At 46.9% G+C, this 17,098-nt stretch overlaps 1 protein-coding gene across 5 annotated transcripts in view; it reads right to left on the reverse strand.

The window, feature by feature from the left end:
* Nucleotides 1-17,098, reverse strand: part of TEX2 (testis expressed 2) — an 82,237-nt gene that overhangs the window by 10,857 nt on the left and 54,282 nt on the right. For 4 of the 5 annotated variants that reach the window (XM_040989511.1, XM_040989510.1, XM_040989508.1 and 1 more), the window contains 3 exons: nucleotides 10,204-10,350; nucleotides 7,667-7,766; nucleotides 1,618-1,750 (listed from right to left, as the gene is read on the reverse strand). In XM_040989511.1, coding sequence (XP_040845445.1) covers nucleotides 1,618-1,750; nucleotides 7,667-7,766; nucleotides 10,204-10,350 — 380 coding nt within the window. The remainder of the gene's footprint in view (nucleotides 1-1,617; nucleotides 1,751-7,666; nucleotides 7,767-10,203; nucleotides 10,351-17,098) is intronic. The other variant, XR_005884800.1, reaches the window with a different exon arrangement.

A 17,098-nucleotide genomic window follows, 5' to 3' on the forward strand; every position in this document is an offset into this window, starting at 1 on the left:
AAGCACACCTTGCTCAGACACATGTTCATTCTCTCATAGCCAGACTTCATGAGCTTGAAGTTGTGTCATGAGAACCAACTGAATTGCAGTGAACGTGGAACAACTGAGGCCAAGGCCTGTGGGGACCTGGCTTTACTGCCAATTGATGCCCAGGATCCTCCTCCACATGGCCTCCCTGCTCCTCTCTGCTGGCACAGGGCTGTTTCCAGAAGCAGCTCCATACACAAGTGTTTCCAACCCAAGTTTGCCCGGCTGTGTTCCCATCTACTCAGGCTCCAGTGTCAGGACCAGCTCTGCCCACAGTGCTGCCTGTTATAAGCAGCTGAGTCCGCCACCCTCCTCACAAGGCCTGACTGATGAAAACCAGCTGGGTGTGGGAGAGAGGACAAGGTGAGGACCATCACAATCCAGACTGGCCAAGTCTGTTAAGACTGTCCTTGCCAAGAAACACCGTTCAGCACTTGGTCTGCAGTCCTGAGGTCCACAGGCTGCGTCTTTCTGTCTAGGAACAGGAGAAGGACAAGCTTCCTTGCAGCTTCACAGGGACCCAAACAAGGCTCAGCACTTACAGGGTATGAAATGCTACGTGGGGAGTTGATAAATACCACTCACCAGAAACCACAAATCCACAGATTGCCGAATCCAAACACATTTTAACAAATAGCAGAAAGATGAAGGGAAAATAGCACAGATACAGGTTAGATTGCATAACAATTCTCCACTATTAAAACAGGAACATTTCGTTAAGCAACTCAGATAAATTAGGATAAACTAGGCAAAAGAATATTTCCCACCTTCCCAAACACGAAGACAAGCCCTAGACCCGCACTGTAAATAAGTGGAAATCTGAGAGCCTAAGTCTCATAAGGGACCTGAGAAGGGGACTTCAAAAGGGGCCCAACAAAGAAAGGCTAAGGTGCAAGGAACAGACTCTAGCTAGCAGCCGTTACGTGGTAAAAACAAGAACATAATGTAAGTTTGTAGTCAGAGCAGTCATTTTAGGGTACGTGGGACTGACAGTGCCAGTTAACCCTCCTAGGCATTTAAGGGGGGAAAAAATCAAGCTGCCTGGATTACCTCTCAATTTTGGAGTGTTCCTAAATACAACAGCCCTGGGCCACTACTAAGGAAGTGGAGAGTTTACCAAGCCAATCAATATTGTGTTAACTCAGAGGGAGTGCTTCTCACAACATCTCACAATCAATCATCCAGGGACAAACCATCCCCAGTGTGAGGTGAGGTGAGGTGAGGTGAGAGCAGAGGGCGGCTGGACACACTGCCGTCTGTGGGGCAAGCGGGGGAGTGGACTTCCTCCCTGAGGACTCCTTGCAGAGCGTTTCACTGCTCACACATGTCTGTCCTGCTCGCCTTAGTGAGGGATGCTGCAGGTGGATGTGTGCAGCACCGAAGTTCAATTACTGTCGCAGCTGAGCAGGGCTGAGAAGATTGTCACGGTTATGGGGGACAAAACTTGCAGCTCTGTAGGAACAAGCGCTCACACAGGAGCTCATCAGGCACCCAGGGAGCAACTGCCCATCACACCTGCGTCCCAGAGGCATGGGAGGGAAGAGCTGGGCCCCAAGGGACAGGTTAGTAAATTCATATATAGCCCCTTACCCTTCTTTGCCAATTTCTCCAACCTTCAGGGCTTCAACAAGAGGCTCTTTACCTAGTTTGGTCAAATTCATTTTGGTCTCGAGAGTCATCAGAAAGGACCCATTGTAGGACATTTCCAAATCGATCCAGAGTCCTGGAGAAATGGAAAAAAAAAAAAAGGTTTTTTCTTCCTCCCCAAAGAAACATATGGCCATGAATGACAATACAGAATACGTCTTAGAAAGCATCTAAGTGGGCATCATGTGGGAAGTGGGTATACTGCTTACACTTCTCACACATCAAGAGGACAGCATGTCAAGAAGACTGCACGTGGTCCCAGCACACGGCAAAGGTGCTTTTCAGAACCCACAAAAATGGTCACTGTGAATTCCGTGCACACATAGGCTGCTTCTCCTCATATTATGTGCCCAGGAGAAGAAAATGGCTTGACCTGGACCCAAGATGCTGGGTGCTGTCTCCTGACCGGGTTAGGGGGCAGGTGGAATGGGCAGAGAGCCATCTTTATGGGCTGGGCGGGTCTTCACAGACCTGAGATAATCAGTACCTCCCAAAATTGCCCAGTGTAGTTGGGGACCATGGAAATGGATCCCATTTGTTTCAGTAGCATAAGGACAGTGACAAAAACATATTAACCCTTTTTTTTTCTGGAAGTTGCCTATCCATGGAAATGGAAGCATTAACTTTGAATTCCCTGTACTATACAGAAAAATTCCAGGAATCACTTTCTACCCTAATTTACAAACCTGATCCTGTGGCCAGTGTTTTAGCCTAGCAGGTAAAAGCCAGCTTTCCATATGGGCACCAGTTCAAGTCCTAGTTATTCTACTTCTGATCCAGATCCCTGCTAACATGTCTGGAAAAGCAGAAGAGGATGGCCCAAGTGCTCAGGCCCCTGCACTCATGTGGGAGACTTAGATGAAGCTTTGGGCTTAGAGCACCCACTTTGGCCTGCTCCAGCCCAGCCCCAGCCCTGCCCTGGCCATTGCAGCCATGCAGATAGTGAATCAGCAGACAGAAAAATCTGTTTCTCTCGCTAACTCTGCCTTTCAACTAAATAAGACAATAAGTCTTTTAAAACATACACATGGGCTGGGCATGATGGCCTAGTGGTTAACGTCCTCGCCTTGAAAGCACCAGGATCCCATATGGGTGCTGGTTCTAATCCCAGCAGCCCCACTTCCCACCCAGGTCCCTGCCTGTGGCCTGGGAAAGCAATAGATGACAGCCCAAAGCCTTGGGACCCTGCACCCACATGCGAGATCAGGAAAAGGCTCCTGACTCCTGGCTTCAGTTTGGCTCAACTCCAGCCACTGCAGCTGTTTGGGGAGTGAACCATCGGATGAAAGAGCTTCCTCTCTGTCTTTCCTCCTTGCTGTATATCTGCCTTTCCAATAATAATAAATAAATCTTAAAAAAAATACACACCTCTAACCTTTAGAAAAGACACTAATACCAATGGAGAACACCTCTTAGGGGCATTCACTATTCACTGGGATGGCTGTTGACCAGGAGTCCACAATGCAGCTGGTGTCATCCCGCTTTGTGGAAACACATTACAGTCTAGCCAGTGAGATAAGCCAGGCTGAGTCTGTAATATCTTACACACATTCAATCAACGTGTGAGCCGCCAAGCAGGTGTTTTGTTTAAATATTAATAAACTTTTATAGAACTTTTAAGACAAATGACAACATCTACAAGGAAGCAGGAAATTAGTATGAAGCCACTGCTCACACAAAGCAGAGTTTGTCAGCAGTTATAGCAAATAATTCATCCCCTACATGCTACCCCTCAGAGAGAAGCATCACTTCAACCTCAAAAAACACTAATGGTGTGGTTCCTCATGAAAGGCAGAAAAATTTGCAATCTGGTTCAGTAAATTCTTTTTATCATACTTGAAGGTAATCATTTTCCATGAATGACCTGGTTTAATTAAGTTTAATGCAAGTCAATTGAGACAGCCTTCTTTGAAGTAACACTGACCAAACATATGTTGTATTTATTGCTTCCATTATGCAATTCAATATCATTAACTAACTTGTTCTCCAGAGCTACTCTTCCTGGACACAAAGGGTTCATCTGTTGGCATAAAGTCATTTCATTGTGAATTGCTTCCAGCAGAGAGGGAATCAGGGCAACAGGCTAAATGTCCACAGACTTTTAATTTAACAAACAAGAAAAGGTCAATCAAGGAGATATTTATCGCTGTGTAAGTTCTCCAGCTTTGAAGAAATGAACTGAAATAACATGGTTACCGTATGTATTCAAACACGCTCACTTCTTCGGGAATCCTAGCCTGGTTTCCAATGAATTACTAATAGTATGCATTAGCTTTGAATGGAGTCACATTGAAGGTATCAGAACTTTACTTCTTATAAGATGGAAGGTTTTGTTTGCTTTTCAACTAATGGGATGATGTGGACATGAGCTTAGTAGATTGCTGTCTCCAGCCCCGTCACTGCAGCCCTCCTGGCCAGTGGCCAGTATCTGTCCCTCCCTCCCCCTCCAACCACAGTTAGCAAACACAGGACAGCTGAGAGAGGAGATGGCTCCTGGTCATGGGGCCTGGGCCATGGCTTCGCTAGAGGTTTCTCAGCCTGTCTTGTTCTTCAGGAGAGAGCTGACTGACCAGTGTCTGGCACTGCATGGGGTGGTGGCCTCTTCTTTGTCACTGCCAGCCCATCCTGTCTCCTCACTCTATCCCTGCTTGCTGCGTGCATATTCTGGGTCTTCACTGGGAAGTGACTGCTTCTAACACCACTGCATGCACTCCCTGAGGTGCTGGCACTCAGCAGAAATACAAAGGACTCAAGAGTGGTTTGGATCTTTCAAAACAGACACAAATTGAAGTAAACATTCTAACAAAATGAATGTGCCTGCCTTGTGTTCACCTGAGGCTCTTTTGGCAAGAGGTGTAAAGGAAAATGTGCTTCTATGATAATGACTCAACAGGCAGAGCACACCCTGGACACCCAGGAGTGTGTCCAACTCGCACTGCACAGAGCTGGCTAGGTAACAGGGAGTGAGGCGGCCCCTGCTTTGCCAGCCTGGGGAATGGGTGTAACAGCTCCTAGGACGGTTGTCCTCCCTTTGGGGACAAATCTAGCGGCGTGAGTAGGAAGATGTGTATGCCCATTGTCCCCAACAGGGCTCTTTTCTTCAGGTTCTTGACCACCATGAAGACTGTGGTGAGGCATTTTATCTCAAATGCTGCCTTCTCTAACCATCTGCCTGAGTAGTGCTCAAGGACAAAACCAGGAGTTAGGAGCAGAGTAGCTTTTGATGCCCGAGAGGCTCTCTGCAAAGGGGCCCAAGGCAGGAACATAAAGGGGCTCCATCACACAGGGGTCCTCATGCTACAGAGGCCATCCAGGGTGGCCGTGGTGCTCAACTATCAATGCCCCTGCATTAAGTGGGCATTCCCTTGGTAACACAGGAAACACAACTGACACTGAAATGACAAGCATCCATCAGTCTTCGCCCCAGGGTCTCCAGGAGCTCAGGAGGCTGCTTCTCCACAGTTCTGGCTCTGCTTCGTGGAGGAAGCATTAATGACAACCGTCACCACTCCAGTGGAGTGATCACTGGCAACAGTGACCACACATGCTGCCTAAAGGGTTTGCTGAGGTTTGAATGCACAATATCAGAGCATGAGATGGGTCAGGTATTTAATTCCTACAACTCATGTAGGAGATTCCAGTGGAGCTCCTAGCTCTGGCCTGGCCTAGCTGCAGCTGGTACAGCCACCAAGGAGTGAATCGACAAGACGAAAAACCAGAGAGAGAGAGAGTCATCATTGTGTCCCTCTGTCTTTCAAATAAACTTTTTTTTTTTAAGTTTAAAGTCTAAGAGCTCCCCATAATGGGACTCACTTCCACCTCTTTGGAAATTTCCACTAATTCAGCAAAAACAATCCCAAGAGACTGATAATCCATTAGAAAACAAAACATGTGTGTTTATAATTTACTTTTCAAAAGCCCAATTCCCAGGAAGCTTGTGTTAGCTGATCATTGACCGGCCTGTTCCAAGTCAATTCCTCTAAGAAGTAAAGAGCAAAAGGCAATAGAGAGGCCAGCTGAGGCTGAAGAAGCTGTACACTGATGGGAGGAAACTTCCAGCAAGGAGCTTAACACACAGATGTCACATCTTTCAAAATTAGGCATGGGGTTACAAGGACTCTAGTTAAACCATTCACCAACAATTGAAACCTTTTCAGGCTTTACTTTTGGTGATCCAGAAATGATGTATCCAGGACTCCACAGACATACTGAGGTGTAGACAAAACTGAGGGGTTACAACAACCTCAACATGCAGGTGTCAGCAGCTGCAAATACTGTTCCACCTAATTCCTCTGACATCAACGTAATGATAGAACCATGGAAATCCAGCCTCCCTGTCAGCTGCAATATTGATAGACCTGCCATAGCTGCACATAATGGCAGAAAAAATGATGTCACTAATGAGGATTTAAGAGCCATTTGATATAATCATGCAGACAGAAAAGTAGCTTCTAGAGTCCACAAAGTTTATCTAACATCTGCTTCGGAACAAGCAGCGTTCTATTGGAAAGTTGCAATTACCACCCCCACCCGCACCCTCACCCTTGTTCCTGAGCCATCCTTAGACATAATGGAAATACATTCCATGTGGCGACAGGCTTCTTCCTGCAGCCCAAGTGGCTCTCTTTGCCTCTCTGGCTCACTCTCTTTCCTCATCCAGCTCCTTCCTGTGCACTAAATTGTCCCTGTCAAGTTCCTTTTAAACCCACATGATATGTGGGGCAGGCACTGTGGAGAGGTGGGTTGAGGCACTGCCTGTAATACTGGCATCCCCATACTGGTGCCACTTTCTCAGCTGCTCAGCTTCTGACCCGGCTTCTTGCTGACCTGTGCTGTGATGTGCCACTGCCCCCCATGCAGGCGACTCAGACTCAGATATCAGCTATCTGGAGAGTGAGCCAGTAGATGGAAGATAGCTCTGTGTTTCTCCCTCTCTGTCACTCTGTCTTTCAAATAAATAAAAATAAATCTTAAAAAAAAAAAAAAGCTTTGTGTAAACTCCGTCCACATTGTAATCAACTTTTGTCTCCTACTCACAAGACTAGGTACAGATATTGTGTCAATGGCATATTTAAAAAATTCAAATCTGAAGGGCTGGCATTGTGGCACAGAGGGTTAAGCCACTGTTTTGAGATGTTAGATCCCATGTCTGAGGGCTGGTTCAAGTCTCAGGTGCTCTACTTTTAAACTAGCTCCCTACTGATTTGCATACAGGGGATGGCCCAGGTGCTGAGCACCTGCTGCCCATGTGGGAGACAGGGATGTGGTTCCTGGCACCTGGTTTCAGCTTGGTCAGGCCTGGTTGTTGCAACAATTTGGGAAGTAAACCAGCAGATGGAAGGTCTTTTGCTCTGTTTCTCCCTTCTGTAACAACACTGCCTTTCAAATAAATAAAATAAATCCTTCAAACAACAATAAAACAAATCAGACAACTTTCCTGCAGCAGGGAGCCTTAGTCTGAAAACACTGTCTTTAAGAACATGTCTTCATTTTTCAAACACACCGAGCACCTGCTACGGGTATACAAATCACAAAGATGTGAGACATGAAAATCAAAACAACTGCAAGACGCAAGCCTGGGCAAAGGAAGGATGAGAGCACATACGCTGGAGCAGCTCCTGGCAGGGCCCCAGCGCCCGGGTGGGCACACACATGAGCTGTGTGAGGGGTGAGTAGATCCAGACCCCCAGCCGGTGCTGCCGCCCCCTGCCCCCAAGAGGCCCTGTCTCCCATATGTAGGCATCCTTGGGCTAGAGGTGTCCCTGTAACAATCCAGGAGACTACAGGATTAGAGTGGGGAGTGGGAAGCGGGGTACTGATCTACTCCCCCGAGACTGTGATTGTTACAAGCCAGACACTCAGTTTGAAACAGAGGTTAAGGAAGTTCCCAGTTCCCTCTAAAACCAAAGCCAGGTAATGAATCTGCAGTGACAGAAACAGCTCAGCACTCATCTCAACAGTGATGTGTGTGCGAGGGCCGGTTCAGACTTACCTTGGTGATCCACATAAGGCTTAAAGGCCTGCAGAATTTTTGGCACAGCCACCCCCATGTCCAGTTCTGTCAGAGTTAGCTCGTTCATAAAGTAGGGAAGCTGGAAGAAAGAAATAAACAGTGATTGAGATGGTTAAGTGATCTGGGAAATACGCTAAGGCAAATCAGAGTTTGACACACCTTTGGAGGGAGTGGTGGGCAAGCTTTCTGGGGTCAGTGGGTGCTAAGTTCCAAGCTGTGTGTGTTGATGGCAGCCACCTGCTGTCACGGGCACAAGAAGTACCTGGGTCCAAGGAGAGGACCACACCTGCTGTTGAGGTGGGAACTCAGCTTGCTTCAGACCCACCATGGGGCGTGAGATATGCAAACAGGGCTGCTCTTCACAAGTCATGACCACATGCACGGGTGATAATCTGAGCTTGCAGGGCAGGAAAGAATCCTCCTGTGTTGGACCTGAGATGGAGAACCTGGAGAGAGGGGAGATCCATGCGCAGGGGCAACTGAGGCTTCTCCAGATCCCACTCTAACTCGGGACTGCTGTTAACCAGAATCCATTTAGGTTGAAGGTTTGGCTCCTCCCAGGGCTACTAAGAGTTCTTCGCACAGAGGTGGTTCTGTCCTGACCTCCAGATTTTCCCACTGCTAGAGCCTCCCTGGTCTACAAAGCATGACGGAGGGAACTCAGCCTTTGTCTCTGAACTCTGGCACTGCTAACCTGTCAGTACTTCTGAGCTGAGAAGGCAAAAGGAAGATTATGTGTGTGACTTACAAAAACCTGTATGACTAGTAGTGAAAAAGCAGACTCCCTCCTTACTGCCTGGGAAGAGGGGACCCACCATGCCCTGCTGAGGGGACAGAGGCATCCTGGACTTTCCCCTCCCATGAGAAGGGCAGCATGCTCCCTCTCAAATTCACTAGGAATAGGTATAGCAGGAAGCAGAATCCTGCTTTCCCTTCACACTTCCAGGGACTGCAGCCCTTCCACTCAGGAAGGGTACTAGACAGTCTCTGAGAAGTGTGGGGCCAGTCCTGCAGCCTTGCCCCTGCGCCTGGAGCCAGCGACTCCAGTACTCTGCTTTCAAGGAGGAATAGGCTGAGTGGATTAGAGTTGGCTGCTGACATCTCTGAACGACCTGCAGCTGGCCATTTCCCCTACAGAACCAGTGGTAAGTGGGCTCAACCCTCAGTCCACCTCAGGCACACAGGTCAGCATAGCCCTCCCAAAGTCCAACCCCAAATTCTGCTTCCAAATCTGCCCTTCTGGTCCAGAAGCAGCCCTGGTCAGTACAGGGCTGAGGAAGAGAAAACACTAACGCAGAGGCCAGAGAGAACTTTCTGGAGCTTGATTAAGCCAAGAAGTCCTCTACCCAAACGAATGACAGAAACCAAATAAATGCACCTGCATATCCACGTTTACCTTCTCATCTAATTTTACCTGAGCTCACGTTCTGAACCTAGAGTCTTTGAACTTGGAAATCACAGGCAAACTTATGTGTCATGCATTTCTCTAAGGGAAGGAGCATTCTTTCTGCTTTCAAATGTACTCACAATCTAAACACTTAAACAATTAGCCACGGAAATTCTCAGGGAAGACTGGGGGACCAAACTGACTCTTCCTTCACTGGGGCTACACTGGGTTAAAAAACTTCTAAGGTGGGCCCGGCGCGGTGGTGCAGTGGTTAAGGTCCTCGCCTTGCACGCCCGAGATTCCATATGGGCATCGGTTCTATCCCGGCAGCCCCGCTTCCCTTCCAGCTCCCTGCCTGTGGCCCGGGAAAGCAGTCGAGGACAGCTCAAAGCCTTGGGACCCTGCACCCACGTGGGAGACCCGGAAGAGGCTCCTGGCTTCGGATCGGCATAGCATCGGCCGTTGTGGTCACTTGGGGAGTGAATCATCGGACGGAAGATCTTCCTCTCTGTCTCTTCTCTGTATATCTGCCTTTCCAATAAAAAAATAATAAAATAAATCTTTAAAAAAAAAAACTTCTAAGGAACCTGAATAAGCTCTCTTGATTGGCAAACAAGCCATTCCATGACAGTGAGTGAGGACTACTTACAGGATTTAAACTCACTTTCAAGTGGGCCTGCATTAACACCAGGAGTGTTTCTTCAGCAAAGCCAGAGCCCAAAATAAAGTACCATCTGGCCAAAAGCAAAGGTCAAGCACAGACATGTTTACAACACAGTGCTTGGAAGGAGGCCCAGTGTGTGCCATGAGCCCAGTGGCACTGGGACGTTGGCCAGCTGTGGCCAGGCAGTTTAAGTTCGTTTTTAACTTAAAGATCACACTTTCCCAAACTAAATTCTGAGATCATTACCCAGAACAGGGAGTAACATACAAAAGGAAACAGAAATGTTCAACAAATCTCCAGACACGGTCCCAGGATCAAAGACCGGCCTATGAGCGGATGTGCTGCATGAGAAATATTCACGACCCTCAGTTGTTAAATGCTTACACCCACTTCGTTTTCACTTGGGTACAAAACTTCCTGCATTGGCAGTGTGGACGTTTGAATGCTCTCATGTGGAAGTGATACCTTTATTTTGCTGAGTTTCATTTGGATTTTCTTAGACACCAGATCAGACCAGTATTTCTCCCCTAAGAAGTCCCAAAATATTCTTCCAAGCAAGGCGTTCACCCAGGCTTCCTGTTCTTCCTCCTCCAAGGGGGGAGCTTCTGGCAACTGGCAAAAGAAAAGGGACCAAAATTAGCTAAGAAGCAACTGGAGAATAAGACAGGTGCTTATTGCTACAAACTCACTGATGGTCCCTCCCTGTGGAAAGAGGAGGCTCGCTTCTTCCCTGTAAATTACAAGTCTCACATCATGTTGGCGAACAGAGAAGGGAACAACAAAAGCTGCCATCACAGCTAGAACACTGTCTTTGTTCATGCTCCTTTCCTTGCAGTCTTTCTGTGCGGCTCCTACTGCACACACTCAGCCCAGCCAGGCTGTCCTGTCTCCTGAATCAGCTTGGTGTCAATACTTTTGGACAAATGCTGGCCTATCGTTGCTTCAGCAAAGGCTCAGCTGGCATCTCATCCGGGCAGAATCCAGGACTCTCAAGTTTGACCTGATTCTTGCGACATCAAGGCACTCACAAGGTGCTGAGAACTGCTGACTCCTGGGTCTTAGCCCCAGGGGCACTGAGCTTAAGTGGGCACCAAAGTACTGTAAGAAAAGGAACAAACAAGATGAAGAACCACAGTTCAGAATTAGAAAGTTGTTCTCAGTTTACAGGCAATTTCTACACCTGTTTTCACCAATCAGCCCAGTCAGTTACTGCAGCCCCCATCTCTGTTGCAGCAAACCTGCTTCTCCAACTTCCTGGGCTAATCCTTAGGCCACAGCCTCAGGCCTGGTGAGGGTCAGAGACAGGGATAAAGAGAAGGAAACAGCAGCAATGATCGCACATGATCTGTGAAGTCTCAGCAGTAGGTGCGGGGGATGGCTTGACTCAGTAACACAACAGCATGGTGACTGTGGTTACTACTGCCATCCACCACATGCCAGACTCTCTCAGGTTGCCTCATCCATGTTTTGCAATACCCTAGGAAGACAGGAACTCAATCACTTAAAGGCAGAGGACACGACACGATCACCGCAGTCTGACCTGGAGCCTTGCTCTTCTACTTTCTGCCCATCTGCTCCTGCTATCTATGGCAGGAGGAGGCAACTATCCCACTGATGCTACATTTTTCTGTCTGGAGGGCTCTAATTAGACTATAACCTTACAGGCAGTGAGTTTGGAAGGCAGAGATCAAAAGATCTAGAAATGCAGAAATCTTTAATTACGTGCCAATTCTTTCCTTCAGTGATTTATGTGAACACACCCATTCCACCTGTGTGCATGATCGACATCTCACACTCGTGCTACCCACCCTGGGTGGCTATTGACAGTGCCCACCTCGGCCTGTGCACTGGTGCTTGGTGTGCAGATATATGTACATATTTTAATAGTTGATTAGGGTACAAAGGGTCAAGGGCTACAGGAAAGTGGGTAATACCATTGTTTCCACATTAATATCATTAATTTTTTTTAAAAAAATTTTTAATCTTTTTTTTTAAGATTTATTTTTATTTTTATTTCAAAGTCAGATATACAGAGAGGAGGAGATCCTGCCCACTTCATACTCAGACCTCACGCAAACCAGTGGGAGCTGGTTTTTCTCTCTCCCCTTCTCTAATTCTGTTTTCAGGTGAAATGAATAAATAGAGAGAGAGAACAGCTGAAACTCAGAAAGCACCCATACAGAATGCTGGTATCACAGGCAGCATTTCTTCCCACTTTGCCACAACTCAGGCCCTGAACCTCACTTAAAAAAAATCATAAACCCTGTTATAAAAACAAATGCTGGGCCCGGCGCGGTGGCACAGTGGTTAAAGGTCCTCGCCTTGCATGCCCGGGATCCCATATGGGCGCCGGTTGTAATCTCGGCAGCCCCGCTTCCCTTCCAGCTCCCTGCCTGTGGCCTGGGAAAGCAGTCGAGGACAGCCCAAAGCTTTGGGAACCTGCACCCGCGTGGGAGACCCTAAAGAGGCTCCTGGCTTCGGATCGGCATAGTATCGGCCGTTGTGGTCACTTGGGGAGTGAATCATCGGACGGAAGATCTTCCTCTCTGTCTCTCCTCTCTGTATATCCGCCTTTCCAATGAAAAAATAATAAAAATAAATCTTTAAAAAACAAAAAAAACAAAAAAAACAAATGCTGGGCCCGGTGCGGTGACGCAGTGGTTAAGGTCCTCGCCTTGCACGCCTGGGATCCCATATGGGCGCCGGTTCTAATCCCGGCGGCCCCTCTTCCCATCCAGCTCCAGCTTTGTTGCCTGGGAAAGCAGTCGAGGACGGCCCAAAGCTTTGGGACCCTGCACCCGCGTGGGAGACCCGGAAGAGGCTCCTGGCTTCGGATCGGCATAGTATCGGCCCGTTGCGCTCACTTGGGGAGTGAATCATTGGTCGGAAGATCTTCCTCTCTGTCTCTCCTCTCTGTACATCTGCCTTTCCAATAAAAAACAAAAAAAACAAAAAAACAAAAAAACAAATGCTTATCAGTCATATGATGTCAGAAGTCAAGAATCACTTTCTAATGGCTGTGGTGTCTATTTTTCCAGTGCTGGAATCATCTTGACATGAACCAAGAACAGGTCTAGGTAGAAGGGGAGAACTCTAAACCTGTCTCAAACACCACTAGGCGTCTGAACTTGTTTGAGTCACTTTTCTCTCTGCTTGAACACCTACACTTCAGTCTAAAAGGTCTACACCTGGGTCAGCTTTTCCTTGGCCACTGTCATCAAGTCCCCTCAGGTTTTCTGTACAGAATCGTGAGTCAACACCCAAGCAAAGACAATGCCCATCTGCCACGCAGGCAGTGCTAAGATGCTGCCCTCCGAGGACACCACCCTCAGATTCGCACCAACACAGGCTGCCTTTCCCTTTCAAGAGGGAGAAGCTACTCTTCATTATCCTTTCCTTACAACCCTAGTCACTTACTGGAAACAGTTTTAGCACAAAGCAGCAAGAAACAAAGGCTATTTCACAACATATGCCCAAGCCAATGACACGTGATGTGATAAACTGCTGAAATAACTGACAAGTAGGTTGTTTTTTCCTTTCAATAGCTTCTGTTTCTCAGGCAGGCTTCTCTCCACAGATTCACTGGGAACAAAGAAAAATCCAAGAGCAGCAGAACATTTATAATGCATCAAAGAAACTCGGTGTTCAAGTCTGTAGTCAACAGGCTGCAACATTTTATTTCCAGCAAATGTCATAAAATTTTTAGAGCTTAAAGGATAAAGGTGGACACACTTCCTAATAATGTGGCTGGAACATAAAGAGAATATTCACATTACCATCTCATCTATACATATACATTTAGAAATGGTAGCTTTGCAAAATGGTCTCCAAATGTGAGTAAGTGGAGTTCAGTAGCTCAAACCTGAAACAAAGCAACAAAATCGAGCACTTACAGAGAAACATTTTATTAAAAGCTAACATCTAGGGGCCCAGCCCAGTAGCTTAGTGGCTAAAATCCTCATCTACAATGCCTGGGATCCCATATGGATGCCACTTTATGTCTTGCTTCCCATCCAGCTCCCTGCCTGTGGCCCGAGAAAGCAGTCAAGGATGGCCCAAAGCCTTGGGACCCTGCACCCACATGGGAGATTCAGAAGAGACTCCTGGCTCCTGCCTTCATATTGGCTTCACTCTGGTTGTTGCAGCCACTTGGGGAGTGAATCAGCGGATAAAAGATCTTCCTCTCTGTCTTTCCTCTTCTCCGTATATTTGCCTTTCCAATAAAAATAAGTAAATCCTGAAAAAAATCTAACATCTAGAATTACACAATGAAATGGATTTACTCAATTATGTGGTGCTACCTCTTCTATCAGCAGCAGCATGGAGGCCAGCTCAGCTTGTTTGCTATAAAGACAGATTAACCCACAGACAGGTGTCATGGGTGCCGCAGAGACAGCCTGGACCAGGAGAAGATTCATGCCAGGACTCGGTCTTCACACTGGTAGCTAGTTTCCTCTGAACATAAAGTATATTCATTTTAGAAAATACCCATGGTCAGGGCCAGTCCTGTGGCATAATACATAAAGCTACCATCTGCATCTGTGGCACCAGCATCTTTTGTGGATGTTGTTCAAATCTTGACTGTTCCACTTCCAGTCCAGCTTCCTGCTACTGTACTGAGAAGGCAGAAGATGGCTAAGTGCTTGGACCCATGCACTCATGGGGCACACCCAGAAGAAGCTCTTGGCACCTGGCATCAGACTGACAGAGCTCCGGCTAATATAGTTATTTGGGTTAATTTAGGGAGTGAACCAGTGGATGGAAGATCTGTCTATCCCTCTCTATATAGACAGATATATGCACTTGAGTTTAAAATAAAATTTTTAAAAAGTCAACAACTAAACACCATTGATCCCACTACCCAGGTATAATTACTTTGTCTTTACATCTGATCACTCCCCAAGTGCCTGCAATGTCCAGAGCTGAGCTGATTCAGAGCCAGGAGTCAGGAGCCTCCCCGAAGTCTCCCACATGGTTACAGGATCCCAAGGTTTTGGGCTGTCCTCTACTACTTTCCTATGCCACAAGCAAATAGCTAGATGAAAAGTGGAGCAGCTGGGACATGAACAGGCACCCACATGGGATCCTGGCACCTGTAAGGTGAGGATCCAGTCACTGAGCCATCACACCATGCCCTACATTTACTTTTAGGCTTTCAAAGTAAAACTGAGTTTAGCAACTGAGTCTAGGTTTTGTATAGTTCCAGCCTCAACCGAGCCCAGCTCCAGTACAAGGAAAATTGCTACCTGATTCCACTTGCATTAAGTACTTATAAGTGTCACACAATACAGATTGTGGACTGGTGGTTGCCAGGGCTTGGGAGTTTAGGAGGAAATGGAAGGAAAGTTAATGTTTAATGGTTACAGTTTCAGTCTTTATAAGATGAAGAGAACAGTGGTGGTGATTGCATTATGAATGTATTTATACTCAACTGCACACTTTAAAATAAAAAAGATCAAATGGCAATTATGTATATTTTACCATAAACACACACACACACTTCTGTTTAGATCCTCACAGAGTTGGGTAGCTAACACTACCACTAAGCTAACTACCTCTGTACCCATTAGCAATCACTCTGGCCCTTCTCCCAGGCCCATGCCAATCATAGGAAACAACCAGTTTTCTAGAGACTAGACTACTGGACTATTCTAGACAGTCCCTGTAAATGCAGTATTACATGGTGCTCTGAGTGTGTGTGATCAACTTCTTTCACTTCCTGTTTTCAAGGCTTACCAAGTTATAGCAGTATACCATTTTTAATAAAAGATTTACTTACTTATTTTTCTTTCTTTTAAAAAATTTCTTTCTTTTTAATTGGAAAGTCAGATTTACAGAGAGGAGCAAAGACAGAGAAGATCCTTCGTCTGCTCAAAAAAAAAAAAAAAAAATCTGTCCCAAGTGGCTGCAGAGCCTGGAGCTGAGCGGATCCAGAGCCAGAAGGCAGGAGCTTCTTCTGGGTCTCCCACATGGCTGCAAGGTCCTAAGACTTTGAGCTGTCATTGACTGGTTTCCCAGGCCACAAGCAGGGAAGCTAGACATGAAGTGGCACCCATACAGGCATGGAGGACTTTAGCCACTAGGCTGCTGCTCTGGGCCCATCATTTTCCGGGGAAAGATTTGTTTATTTTTATTGGAAAGTCAGATATACAGAGAGGAAGATCTTCCATCCGTTGGTTCACTCCCCAAGAGGCTGCAACAGCCAGAGTTGCACCTATCTGAAGCCAGGAGCCAGGAGCCTCTTCCAGGTCTCCCACACAGGTGCAGGGTCCCAAAGCAGGCCGTCCTCAACTGCTTTCCCAGGCAACAAGGCTGGAGCTGGATGGGAAGTGGGGCCGCCAGGATTAGAACTGGCACCCACATGGGATCCTGGTATATGCAAGAAAGGACTTTAGCCACTAAATTACCATGGCAGGCCCTGGAGCCCATAATTTTTTAACTGTAGAATAATATCTTTTTTTTTTATTGAGAGGCAGAGACAGACATATAGGCACAAGCATATATGTATACAGTTTCCTTATGCCTTGAATGGCTGTGTAAATCCACTACCAAACCAAATACTGAACATTCAGAAGATTAGGCCTTCCCCTAATCCAAACAGTAAATTTTTTTAATCATACAATTTGTTTTTGGAAAGGTAAATATACAGAGAGAAGGAGATAGAGAGAGAAAGAACTTCCATCCACTAGTTCACTCCCCAAGTGGCTGAACAGCCAGTGCTAAGCCATCTAAAGCCAGGAGCCAGGAACTTTTTCTGGGTGTCCCACACAGGTGGGAGGTCTTTTATTCACTGGTTCACTCCCCAAATGGCCACAGTGCCTGGAGCTGAGCTGGTCCAAAACCAGGAGTCAGGAACCTTTTCTGGTTATCCCATTTGGGTGCAGGGTTCCAAGGACTTGGGCCATCCTCTGCTGCTTTCCCAGGTCATAAGTAGGGAGCTGTAGCAAAAGTGAAACAGCAGGGACTTGAACCAGCACCCACATGGGATGTCGGCAGTGCAGGTGGAAACTTGGCCTACTCTGCCACAGCATTTGCCCCAAGCATCTGTATCTTATCTAATCATTTATCAGATGACCCAGAAAGCCAAGGTACATTCCCACAAGCATCCAGAGGCCAAGTGGACACAGTGACCTCAATCCCCAATACATATCAGCCACTAAATTAACAAGGATGAGGTAGGTTCAAGGTAAAGCTGACTACATGACACAAGCAACCTCCTCACAGGAAGAAAAAACCCTGCACTGAGGCCCTCTCACCTCACGACTCCAGGCCTGAGTTTACTTCTGTTCTACTCAGTCTAAATGACCACCAAAAGGATGAAATCATACTGCATGCTCTGCCTAATGGGGTCAGGAAGTAT

The sequence above is a fragment of the Ochotona curzoniae genome, unplaced genomic scaffold (assembly GCF_017591425.1).
Source record: "Ochotona curzoniae isolate NIBS_2020 unplaced genomic scaffold, NIBS_Ocur_1.0 contig_523, whole genome shotgun sequence".
Classification (NCBI taxonomy): domain Eukaryota; kingdom Metazoa; phylum Chordata; class Mammalia; order Lagomorpha; family Ochotonidae; genus Ochotona; species Ochotona curzoniae.